At 42.1% G+C, this 13,709-nt stretch overlaps 1 protein-coding gene across 13 annotated transcripts in view; it reads left to right on the top strand.

Moving 5' to 3' along the window:
- The window catches only part of DTNA (dystrobrevin alpha), a 133,980-nt gene that overhangs the window by 44,538 nt on the left and 75,733 nt on the right, over positions 1 to 13,709 (top strand). For all 13 annotated transcript variants that reach the window (XM_075270530.1, XM_075270520.1, XM_075270519.1 and 10 more), the window contains exons 4-6: positions 8,709 to 8,922; positions 11,170 to 11,255; positions 13,128 to 13,282. In XM_075270530.1, coding sequence (XP_075126631.1) covers positions 8,709 to 8,922; positions 11,170 to 11,255; positions 13,128 to 13,282 — 455 coding nt within the window. The remainder of the gene's footprint in view (positions 1 to 8,708; positions 8,923 to 11,169; positions 11,256 to 13,127; positions 13,283 to 13,709) is intronic.

Genomic DNA, 13,709 nt, shown 5'->3' with positions numbered 1-13,709 from the left:
AAAAAAAAACAAAAAACAGCAATTTAAATAAGCCTTCACGTCAGGCACAAAAATGAGCAAAATAAAACAGAGTGGAAAACACAGAGATCCCATTATAGTCTATGGGTTCCACAGGTTTCCTTAGGTAACCACTATTTTATGCGTATAGGTTTTCCGTTCGGGGATCCCCAAGCAGACTCCCCGAATGGAGACCTGAACGAGCCTCAGGACCCACATCTGGGCTGAAACCTATTCCAGATATACCAGGACTCCAGCAATCTGCCTGTCACCTTCTCACTGTAATATATATATATATATATATATATATATATATATATATATATATATATATATCATACATACATACACTCACCGGCCACTTTATTAGGTGCACCATGCTAGTAACGGGTTGGACCCCCTTTTGCCTGCAGAACTGCCTCAATTCATCGTGGCATAGATTCAACAAGGTGCTGGAAGCATTCCTCAGAGATTTTGGTCCATATTGACATGATGGCATCACACTGTTGTCGCAGATTTGTCGGCTGCATATCCATGATGCGAATCTCCTGTTCCACCACATCCCAAAGATGCTCTATTGGATTGAGATCTGGTGACTGTGGAGGCCATTGGAGTACAGTGAATTCATTGTCATGTTCAAGAAACCAGTCTGAGATGATTCCAGCTTTATGACATGGCGCATTATCCTGCTGAAAGTAGCCATCAGATGTTGGGTACATTGTGGTCATAAAGGGATGGACATGGTCAGCAACAATACTCAGGTAGGCTTTGGCGTTGCAACGATGCTCAATTGGTACCAAGGGGCCCAAAGAGTGCCAAGAAAATATTCCCCACACCATGACACCACCACCACCAGCCTGAACCGTTGATACAAGGCAGGATGGATCCATGCTTTCATGTTGTTGACGCCAAATTCTGACCCTACCATCCGAATGTCGCAGCAGAAATCGAGACTCATCAGACCAGGCAACGTTTTTCCAATCTTCAATTGTCCAATTTCGATGAGCTTGTGCAAATTGTAGCCTCAGTTTCCTGTTCTTAGCTGAAAGGAGTGGCACCCGGTGTGGTCTTCTGCTGCTGTAGCCCATCTGCCTCAAAGTTCGACGTACTGTGCGTTCAGAGATGCTCTTCTGGCTACCTTGGTTGTAACGGGTGGCTATTTGAGTCACTGTTGCCTTTCTATCAGCTCGAACCAGTCTGGCCATTCTCCTCTGACCTCTGGCATCAACAACGCATTTCCGCCCACAGAACTGCCGCTCACTGGATGTTTTTTCTTTTTCGGACCATTCTCTGTAAACCCTAGAGATGGTTGTGCGTGAAAATCCCAGTAGATCAGCAGTTTCTGAAATACTCAGACCAGCCCTTCTGGCACCAACAACCATGCCACGTTCAAAGGCACTCAAATCACCTTTCTTCCCCATACTGATGCTCGGTTTGAACTGCAGGAGATTGTCTTGACCATGTCTACATGCCTAAATGCGCTGAGTTGCCGCCATGTGATTGGCTGATTAGAAATTAAGTGTTAACGAGCAGTTGGACAGGTGTACCTAATAAAGTGGCCGGTGAGTGTGTGTATATATATATATATATATATATATATACACACACACACACTGTATATATTGCTGGAAATTCCTTTTCAATTGTCCCACAAATTGTCATCATATAAGAAAAGTCAAAAACGTCACTATTTTAAATCCACTTTGCACAGTTTTCTCCAAATCAAATACACATTTTCCTCTTTTTCTCCTTCTTCGTGCCCCCTTGTCCATCATTGGTGACAGTGCTGTTGTGGGCAGGCTGCGGTTTACATAATGGAGGCAACAAATCCTGAATTGTTAACTAGAACTCCATTCTAGTTAACAATTCAGGGTTCAGGAATAAGGCCCCCAGAGGGCAGACATTTACAGGGCTGTGGAGTTGGTAGGCCAAACGAGTGACTCAAACTCCTACTTTTCCACTGCCAAACTCAAACACATGTGTCCGGGGGATAGGTGATAAATGTCACCTGTGGTAATACCCCTTTAAGGACACGTCCTTATATAAACTGCAACAGGTTGTGATTTTTAAGCCAATAGAAAAAATGGTGCTGATTTTATTTCTAAACAGAGTTCATTAAAGCTGACTGTGCGCTCCATCTGTGTATTTATATTGGCGTCACTTGGGTTTGAGAAGAGTGGGAGTCTTGTGTGATTCTTACAGCTCAGCAAGAAACTGCCTTCTTCAGTGGCAAAGAGAAATCTGGAGATGTCACAGTTGAATCATTATCACAGGTTCTAGACTAAAACCTGCCTCTCATTGATAGCCATTTATTCTTTACAATGGGTATAATAAGAATGATGCTCATAAAATACAAAGATCTTGAGATCACAATGAGCAGAATGTGGAGGACCAAAGCCATTACTGTGTCTGTGGTGGTCAGAGCTCTAGGTATCATAAAAAGGAGTTTACCATGCCATCGCAGCGCTCACAAGGTGTAGAAAATGGCACATTTGGGCAGTAGTAGACACGGTCTAATAATGCGAATTCAAATTAGAAGGGGCTTTCTAGGCTAAAAGTACTGATAACCTATCATGAGGATAGGTCATCGATATCGGTTACGCGGGGATCTGAAACCCGGCATCCTCCTAATCAGTTTTTTCTCAGTAGCTGATACATAGAGAATAGGGTAGGAAGCAGACAGCTCTGTTCTCTATGTAGTGGCCAGACAAGGTACTGCAGATCAGTTTCCGTTCACTTGGATAGGAACTAAGGAGCAATGACTACACAAAGTACTGGTCTGTTCTTTGTGTATTAGCTGATCTGTGGGAGTCCTGGGTGTCAGACCCCCAATGATCTGATATTAAAGGCCTCTCTTTGGAATAGGTCATCAACATTTTAACCTGTAAAACCCCTTATCAAACTGAATTGAAACAATAACATTTAGGTTCTGATAAAGTACCATATTGCAAAGCTGTAATATACACTGATATACTTGTATATAAACATACTCTATCTTTGCTTGTTTCTGCTTACAAAGTAAAATACATTTTTATAGTTTTCCATATTACACAAGCAAGGTACTCTGTGATATAGTGCACCATATGGCAGTACAGAGTTTTTATGGCTGTGCCACTTTCACAACGTAGTATGAAGAAATGTTAGGTTATGCTTTTTCTGCTTTGTCTGCTTGAGAAAAAGTCAGCAACATTGGAGGAAGATCTGATTGTACTTTTCTATGATTACTTTTTCAAGAGCCATTAAAACCAGTCTGCAGCTGCTAAGCTAGCAAAATTCTGTCTTGCATTAAACATGGCATAAGTTAACATGAAAACAATTTTAGCTTAAAAAATTAGTGCAACATCATGATGATGCAGTATACAAAACTGGTTGGTAATCCTATACCTGGCAGTATACAACACAACCGCCAAATGAATTGGATTCCTATAGATGGAATGCTGTTTAGGCTGTGCACTTATATACATGTGAAGTATTTAGAGAATGTTCTCCGCTGTGTTTTTCCAATATGAAGAACCTTGGAAGATGTTATAATTTTTCACTCATAAGGGGGCCACATGGTGGCTCAGTGGTTAGCACTGCAGCCTTGCAGCACTGGAGTCCTGAGTTCGAATCCTGCCAAGGGCAAAAAACCATCTGCAAGGAGTTTGTATGTTCTCCCCGTGTTTGCATGGATTTCCAGCCCATACTCCAAAGACATAGAGAAAAATTTATATTGTGAGCCCTATGTGGGGCTCGCAATCTACATAAAAAAATAAAATAAAGTTCTTCACTGATAATACTGTAGGGCACCTTTCTAGGGGTTGAAAGGTGGTTGCTAACTTTAGGAATCTGTGCTGTTGCCCCAAGGTTACCATGCCAACAAATGAAGCTTCTGCAGTTTTCAGGGCTCTGCTATGCTGATCCCATCAGCAGCTGAAGAAGGCTATGTAAGCTCTGCTGCTCCTACCCAGGTGCCTGCTATTAGTATATGCTGAGGCTCCTGAGCTCAGATCATTTGTGCTGTATTATTGTCCATTGGCCTATTACTAGAAATTCACTTGTCTTCTGATTTTGGCTTTTATGATACTTCTTGAATTGACCTTTTGACTTGGATACGTTCACTTTTCTAATTCATCCTTCTGGTTTAGAACTGCAATGTGAGTTTGTTGTGGATTTTAGTTTATAGAGTATCTATTTTTTGTACTAGTTTATGTGGTTATAACTTGGGTCAAAATTCAGCATAAGTCTAGGTGGCATTGCTCTGGTGAAGAAGTTTGGGTACTGAGAATCTACCGCTCAGCACTGTGAGCCAGATCCTGCAATTTTTGATATTTGCTCCAGTGATGATAATATTATAGCTACATGTAGTTCATAGCAGTAGTAAAACTGCAAGCAGCTGTAAAGTTATTTGATGGATACCAGTGTGTAATAGACAGTGGATTGCGGACCCATTGGGGCATCTAACCGGTATAACTTTGGGCCACTCCAAAGGATGTTATCTAAATAGCTCACCCTTAAACTACCCAACAACCATGAAGGCAGACCACTGGTGTTACACAGTGCAATGTTGGTTAACCAGAAGATGATAGGCCACAGTAATGTTTCCTGTTGATGGTAAAAGAGAGCTTTGGTATCGCGGGTCTGTCTCTCTATTTATTCCTATCCATCATGGCCAGTACATGGAATGGGAGAGATGCTATACCTGCATTACTTCTCTCAGGTTGCTGAGGATTTTCCTTTTATACAATTGACTATAAAGAAACTAAAACAATCCTAATTCATAAAGGCTATTATGTAGTACGTACTTATTTCATTTATATTCCAGGTTTTTTTTTTACATATGAGATAGTGATAATAAATTGTTGTGGTATACATTTCAACCACTACAAAGTAAAAAAAAAAAAAAAAAAAAAAACCCGACATCACCAAGTGCTTTTTGCATTGACAGCAAACTTCTTAATGAATAATCTATATCTTTGATGCACTGTGGCTAGGCAGTGCCCAGCAAGAGGCTCCTCTACCTCTTACTAATGAGGGGTTAACAGAACAAGCTCCTGCGGTATTCACACCTTGTGGTGGAACACTTCTACTCCAGTATTTCTATTCATCCCTACCCCAAATCCCAGGCTAAACTACAACTTTATGTAGTTCTATAGAAAAGTGATAGTTTTGGAGTTGCCTCGACTGCATTGAAGTTGGATGTGAAGCTGCCCAGAAAATGATTCTCTCTAAACCTGCCTCTTTTTAAAACTATGGGGAGAATTTCTAAAAAAAAAAAAACAAGGACCTTTCACCACCTCCACTCACTCCAGTTCTCAGCATTTTGGCATGTGTGCTTTATATGCCAGCAATAATCAAAAGTCTTCCGTTTCTTAAAGGTGAGCAGCTCTTCATAAATTTGACATATCTTTGGTCATTTTGCACCAAAAATGTATACCGTATATACTCGAGTATAAGCCGAATTTTTTTTTTTTTTTTAGGAGGGTGAGGGGGTCTATGGCCAGCAACAATATCAATGTATAGAATCTCCCATAAAATAGTGCAAAAAAAAAAAAAAAAAAAAGATTTACAAAAAATAAAAGTTCTTAATCCCTCCTTTCCCTAGAATACATACAAAAAAAGAAAATGACTGTGAAACACAAACACATTAGGAGTCCCTGTGTCTGACAGTGCCCAGTCTACTGAATATAGGGTATCTGCAGTGCTCCTGTTCTGTCAGGAAGGGGGTAACAGGAGCACTGCAGATCCCCTATATACCGCCAGGCTGAATTCCAAGTGGGGGAAGAAAAAACTCAGTCCTCCAAGCTGAGGGAAGGGGCAGACAGACAACCAAAACACCCCCTCCCCTTTCCCAGCAACTACTGCACCCAAAAACTCCAACCATTTTAATTTTTGAAATTTTCCAGTAGCTGCTGCATTTCCCCCCCTAGGCTTATACTCGAGTCAATAAGTTTTCCCAGTTTTTTGTGGTAAAATTAGGGGGGTCGGCTTATATTCGGGTCGGCTTATACTCGAGTATATACGGTAACTCCATCTACTGTAGGTAGACATATACAGTATATGGGTGCTCTATCAGTGTCTAGTCCAAATTGATAGTCTGCGGGACACCCTGCTCATTATTTGACAACATTGGCAACGTTGTATGCTACAAAAATGCTGCATATGGTCTGATGCATTCCTGCCATAGTTTCTCTGGAATAAAGCAGCATTTCAGAGTAAAATGTAATTCCTTATAATGAGGGAGCCTAGCAGTGTTTCAGCTGCCCTGTATTCCGGATATGTGCAGGTCCCATAGGTGAGATCCATATCCATCAGACACTTGTGGTATATTCTGTGAAGGGGAGTACCCCTGTAACACTCCTTTAAGATTGATCTGTGTTTTTGTAGCGACAGGTTCTCTTTTCATGGATACTTTGGTTTAATATAAATAGCCTTATTATGGCTTCTTATGGGTATACTTTCTACCTGATCCTTTTAAAGAGGACCTTTCACCATGTGGGGCACATGCGGTTTAATACACTGCAAGAAAGCTGACAGTGCGCCAAATTTAGCACACTATTGACTTTCCCGTTCTGTGCCCCCAGTGAAGAGTTATCGGTGCCGATACTGTAGCTCTTCACTGTCAGAAGGGCGTTTCTGATAGTCAGTCAGGAACACCCTTCCTCACAGTAGTGCCTATAGTGCTGTACCCTGTCAGAGTGGGTATTGCTTACCGCCCAGGGATGACGCTTAGCAGGGAGGACCCCCCCCCAGTACTCGTCTATGGATGAGTACTATGAGGAGAGGGAGGAGGCGTTCCTCACCCCTCTCACAGTACAGCACTATAGACGCTACTGTGAGTAAGGGCATTCCTGACTGACTGACTCAGAAACACCCTTATGACAGTGAAGAGCTACGGTACCGGCACCAATAGCTCTTCACTGGGGCCACAGAACAGGAAAGCCGATAGTGAATTCAGCGCACTGTCGGCTTTCTAGTGGTGTATTAAACTCAGACTCATATGGATGAAGAGAAATGTTAAGTGATAAAATCCAGTATGACTATGCAGTTTGGTGATTGTAATAGTAAATGAAAGGGGTAGGAGAGAGATGACAATTCATGGGGGTACGTCATTAAGGCCACAGCAGCTGTCACCATGGACTTTACTTGCAGTTGCCAGCTGACAATGACCCAACTGACTGTGTTGAATCGTAATACTTTGCCTGCCCGTACAGCGGTAGAAATAATAGCTTTAGCTTTTTAAACCGATGTTTTCTTTATTCTACCTCCTACAAGGCTTTCTGTCATACAGGCTAATTATCTTCTGACCCCTCCAGAGCATAGGTCAAGATTCATTGGGCAGAAACGGTACAGAAAGAGACAGTTTTGTTTTTTTCTTTACAGTTAGGGCTAGTTCACACGTGGGCAAAGGGGAGGTTTTTGACAGCGGAATTCGCTTCAAAAACCTCTCCTTTAACATGGTGGTCTATGTAGACCACTAGCTTTTTTTTTCCTCCTAGCGTTTTCCGCCTGAAGAAGCGACATGACCTTTCTTCAGGCGGAAAACGCCTGAAGAATTGCATAGAAGTGAATGGGAGGCGAAAACCGCGCGGTAAAAAACCGCGCGGTTTTTTGCACACAAAACCGCACGTTTTTTTGCAAAAAACCGCGCGGTTTTCGCCTGCAGTTTCTATAGCACATATAGGAAAAAAAAACCCTAGCGAAAACCGCTAGCGAAAACCGCGTCAAAAACCTCGTCAAAAACCACGTGGAATGCAAAAAACAGCGTCAAAAAAACTCCTCGAGGTTTTTTACCTCGCACAAATAAGCTAGGCGGTTTTCACGTGTGAACTGACCCTTATGTTTTATTCATGAAGTCATTAAGGTCTACAGTATGTTATTTTAATTCTCCTGAGTACAGGTCATCAATATCAGATCAGTGGGGGGGTCTGATGCCTAGCACCCCCACCAATCAACTCATCTCTGCACAGTGTACAGAGCCAGAAGCACGCTGCTCCAAGGCTCCACACTACTAAGGCTAGGTCCACACATGTGCCTGCATTCCTTTTGGGGTCTCCGTCCCTGAACCTTCTTAAAAAATGTGTAGAGAAGTCTAGCAAGCAGGATTTTTCTTTCCGCGTTTTTCAGGCAGAAACCTGGTGGACCCCATTATAGTCTATGAGGTCCCGCAGGTTTCCACGGGTAACCACTTTTTAAGTGGGTTAGGTTCCCACTCTTCGGATCCCAGACGCTGGTGCGACGCTAGTGTTACCACAAGCAGAAGTTTCAACACCTACATAAAGACCCAATATGGGATATGAGTAGAGAAAAATGTGTGTAATTTTTTTTTTTTCTTCTTCGCTTCACAATTTTTTCTTCACATTTGCTCCCTTTATCAGTCAGTCTGCATCTGTCTAAGGTGGCTGATGGGAGAATGAAGGCGGCTGAAAGGCAGTCATAATGATCACATTGCCAGAAACAAACTATTGTGTCACTTACCATTGGTCAGATGCTGGGGAAAGTATTGCATCGGGATCATACTGATAAACTTGTACAGGGGAGTGATCTGCTGCTTTCAAGTCAGTCCTTAGATTTACATGGCTGCGGTACGGGGTATGTGCTGCTGTGATATAAATGTCAGTATTCTAGTTATTTAGGGGTTATAGACTAACTGCAATGTCAATGTATCACATACAGGTATCATTCCAACAACTATCCTTGACTTCTCTGATTTACTATGTTTTCCCATGCAGTGCATCTGGTAGATATATGGAATATTATCGAAGCACTCCGGGAAAATTCACTAAACAATTTGGATCCTAATGTAGAACTGAATGTGGCACGTCTGGAGGCTGTCTTATCGACAATATTTTACCAGCTCAATAAGCGTATGCCAACCACTCACCAAATCAATGTAGAGCAGTCCATCAGCTTGTTGTTAAACTTCTTGTTGGCAGCTTATGACCCGTAAGTATCTTTCTGCTGTAAGAATACAGGATTTATGGGAGTATATTGCTAACTAAATTGTGACCACTTGGTTTAAATACAGAATGATATTAGATTATGTAGCCATGCACATGAGATGAATGTCTCCAGACGCAGGTTTTGAGGAAGGAAGGATTCAGCATGTTGGATTTGAGTATGCTGCAATCCTTTGCTGCACACTGAAAGCTGTCAGACCAGGTCCGGCTGTGAGCGCCGGTGAGCGTTTTATGCTCTCCGCCGTGAAACCAGGTTTTTTTTTAAAACCAGACACAGAGTACTGCATGTCCGACTCTGTGTCCGATTTTTTTTTAAAAAAAAAACGGTTTCACGGCGGAGAGCATAAAACGCTCACCACGCTCACGGCTGGACATCTTTCAAACCCTTTCAAATGAATGGGTTTGAAAGAGTCCTGCAGGTTTCCGTCTCCTGCTCAGTTTTGTGCAGGAAACGGAAACCTGCATGAACAGAGACCGGGCACAGATGTGAACGAGCCCTGAGACTGTCATTATCTTCTATGCAAGTGACTGTCCACTAGATTCCAAGTACACTATATGTATATAACTAGAAAGTGCAGTCACCTAGAGAATCTATTGTTACATTTAGGCCAAGGCCCCACGTTGCGGAATCAGATTTTGCTGCGGTTTTTTGATCCATAGTCAGGAGTGGCTTGAAAAGGAATGGAAAATATTAAGGAAGCCCTTAGACGCCTTCCTTCTGTTAAATCCACTCCTGACTTTGGCTCGAAAAACCACGACAAAATCCGCTCTAACAAACACTGCATTTCCACATTATGGGACTAGTCTTAAAGGGGTTGTCAGAAATGGACCAATAAATAATTTTTTTTAAAATCAGCCAGGGGCGATGTAAAAATAATTCATACTCTCCTTTCCCAGGTGCTCAGGCGCCTACCAGTGCGGTTTGGTCCTCCTGATCCATTGTTATCTTCTGGTAGAAATCCCTGCCACACGTGATCACTGAGGCCACTGTGATGTCCTGGGGTTTCTTCCTGAGGCCGCTGGTTGGCTTCAGTGGTGATGTGACCACTGAAGCCAATCAGCGGCTTCAGCAGAAGGGATCTGGGACGTCACAGCCGGCGAGTAGTTTCACTTTGAGAAGACAACCCAGCAGAAGGTCTGGACCGCACTGGGAGGACACCGGAGCATCGGGGACAGGTATTATTTTTTTTTTTTGTTTTTTTTCACCTCCCCCGGCCTATGTAAAATATAAAAGGTTTATCTGGACAACTTCTTTAAGGGGGTTTTCCAGGCTTATTAAATGAGATATCCTAAGAATAGGTGATCTGTTGAAGATTGATGGGGATCCAACACCTTGGATACCAATCAGCTATTTGAAGATCTCACTGCATTTCGGTGAGAGCTGCAGCCAACAGTGCCATATATTTGTATGGCCGCTGTGCTTGGTACAGTTCAGAACATTTACTTGAATGAGACTGAGCTGCGAACAGGCTGTGAGTAGCTGATGAACGTGATCTCACATGGCCTGTAAAGCAGAAGTGGCATTTAAGGAGCGCCGCTGTCCCATCAAACAGCTGATTCAAAGGTGCTGGACATCCACTCATAGTCAATTTACTAAATAACTGTAAGGGCTCGTTCACACGGGGCAGATTTTGGCGCTGAATCCTCCTCAGAATCCGCCCCTTTCACAATAGAGGTCTATGCAGGCCGCTAGCGTTCTTTTTTTCGCTAGTAATTTGTTTCCACTAGTGGAAAAAAGAAGCAAATTGCCCTTACTTCAGGCAGATTCTGTGGCTGATTCAGCTGCGGCGTCCGCCTTGCGGCAGCACCCTCCGAAGTAGGACCATTCATTTGGACCTACTCCGGAGCGAGAAGCCGCGACTGTCAGAAGCCGTGGCAGGCGCATTTTTGTCCTATTCTGATGCGGCTTCCCGCGTCAAAATCAGGACTAAAATACACAGTCCCTAGCCCCGTGTGAACGGCTGTGGCATCTTCTTAAACCCAGGCACACAGCTGTGGCCAGAGCTTTTCTTGCTGCTTTCGTAGGTCATATAACTTAAGTTTCTCCTATCCAGTTAATGAAGAACACCTCACAAAGGTCAACTTCATTTTAGAATCTTGAAGAATTTTATAATACAATCTTGCACTAAAAGTGAACACTACAGAATCATTCTGTTCATTTGCTGTATTATTCTGATATTTTGTATGAAATGTGTCATGTGCTTCTTTTTTTTCATTTATTTTTGTTCTACAGGGAAGGACATGGTAAGATCACAGTTTTTGCTGTCAAAATGGCATTGGCCACTCTGTGTGGAGGGAAGATCATGGACAAATTGAGATGTGAGTCCAGCTTTATAGTCTTCTCAACTTACACCAAATGTATAAAGCTTAGAAAAGTATACAATAATAATGGTGAAATGTATTGTAAAGCTTGGTTCATGAAATGTTTTGTCTTTTCCCCCCATACTTCAAAGACATACTGATAGAGAAAAAATGTACATTGTGAGTCCTATATGGGGCTCACAATCTACATTAAAAAAAAAAAAATCTGCACTGAGGAGACTCTGCTGCAGAGAAGAGAAAAGTCTTACAAGGAGGCCTTTTCTCTCTGCCAGTTTCAGTATAAAACAGGCAGAAACCCGGCAGACCCCATTATAGTCTATGAGGGTCAGTGGGTTTCCACAGGTAACTGCTTTTTAAGGAGACAGGGTCTCCATCTTTCTCGTCCCCATGCTCTGTCTTTCAAGTCACCCAAATGTTAATGTGATCCTAGCGTTAGACGCACTTTTGGTAGTGGTAAACTCCCTTTAATAAGCTGTTGGAGCTTACACATCTGCTTTGTGTCCGCCTGTTTTTTTTTAAAAAAAAAAAAAAATACTGTGCATACTATTCGCTCCAGGAACATTCAGCTGTGGTTTTAACATATACATTTCTGACCTCAGTTGCTACTACTGGTATCAGTGTGTGATGTTGGAGAAACCCAAATCCTTTTAGCTGAAGAAACATATTTCTTTTCTAAAACTAGGTCAAATGTGTCAAAATGTGACAAAACTTCCTTTTAATATTGTATGAAGACCTATAAATAGTAATTGAATATTATTATAAATACCAGACATTACAGTCTCTTTAATGTGATCAAAGGGAATTTGTGGCCAGATTTAGTCTAACATGTCTGATTCCAGAGATAAGTCACTTGTAAAAAAAAAAAAAAAAATCTTGTACTTTTCAGAAAATCAGTTTATTGGGTACAGAAGGACCCAACTTTTAAGTCCTAATATTCGTGAGCAATGGTCTAACCTCGCCTTCATGCTGCTGATTGACAGCTTTTTCTCTGCTGTGCATAGGGAGAAGACTGTCAGTCAGCTACTGGTGGGTTGAGGGAGTCAAGAAGTCAGGAATGTAGGGACACTGCTGCATGTGCACAGCATTGAGAGGTCTCCAGCAGCTAATAAACAGTAATTTTAGGAAAACTACGGCATCTTCACAAGTTAATGCAGGAATCCCCGTGTCTGTGGCTACATTATACTGCCCTCTGATAACTGCAGCCTGGTGATACATTTATTTTCAACAAACTGAAACTAATACAAGTGTATACTAATGCCTGCTGGAAGGAGGTTGTATCGCAGGCCCAATGGAGAAAAAATTCACAGCTTACTAGCATTGTAAGCCGATTTCTGCTGTCATTGTACTGTATGTCCACTGCTCCAATGCATCTGAAGTAGATGAAGCAGCTTTGCCACTTTGTGCATACCACCTTCATGTAGACCTGTTTTCACACTGCCTTAGTTAGTTTTGCGCTGCTCTATGAACGTCGATACTACAAACCCTGTCCATAGTCTTATCTTTCAGTCTTACTACTTGCCATCAGCTCCTTCCTTCTTGCTAAACTACAGATGGGTTTTCCGATACGGTTCCATTTTAACAGACCGTCAGGAAAGGAGTGAGAGCTGCGATATTGCTGTATTTAGCTCACAGAGGCTGCCATAGAAAGGTCCCATAGGAGTGAATAGTTATAGCTTAGCCTATGTATCATCAGTCTATTCACAAGGAGCACTCAGCAGTCTCCATTGTCAAAATGATCAAACACTTCTCCCCTACACAAAGTATAGGGGAAAGATGTCATTAAAAGGAAGACCCTTTAATTTACTTTCAGCAAAGACCATATTTACACCTTATTTCTATTTTAACCTCTATTGTTTCTGCCTTTTACAGACATTTTCTCACTGATCTCCGATTCTAGTGGGGTCATGGTTTACCAGAAGTATGACCAGTTTCTAAAGGAGGTGCTGAAACTGCCGACCGCTGTGTTTGAAGGACCTTCTTTTGGTTACACAGAGCAATCTGCAAGGTCTTGTTTCTCACAGCAGGTAGGAGGAATGTAATGCCAGGATTATGTTGAGTTTTAGAAGAATCTGCATGAAGTTGAGGGTAGAGTATGTGAGGTGAAGTCCGTTTGGATGGAGTCATATCAGAAAAATAAAATTAACAATGATTTGAAATTTTCCGATACAATAATTGATATTGTATAATTAATTAGATACAGTTTGTCACCTACTCACCTTTATACAGAGACGAGCACCCACTTTTTTATCAGTTAGAGGCGCTTTACTGCGTCTGTCTGTCTGTGGCTGTCAGACATTTATGAAGAAGCTGGAACAGGAGTTGATGTTGGGCTGTGGAAAAATATTGGAGTCTGAGTCAGTGGTTTGGCCTACTGACTATCTGAACTCGAGCTCTGAACGTCATACTAAATCCATGGCATTATGACCGATCTAGAACCCTGGTACATAACTC

Source organism: Leptodactylus fuscus, chromosome 4, assembly GCF_031893055.1.
Source record: "Leptodactylus fuscus isolate aLepFus1 chromosome 4, aLepFus1.hap2, whole genome shotgun sequence".
In the NCBI taxonomy this organism is placed as follows: Eukaryota; Metazoa; Chordata; class Amphibia; order Anura; family Leptodactylidae; genus Leptodactylus; species Leptodactylus fuscus.
The sequence above is the reverse complement of the archived record's forward strand: the minus strand, read 5'-3'. Positions and strand labels throughout refer to the sequence as shown.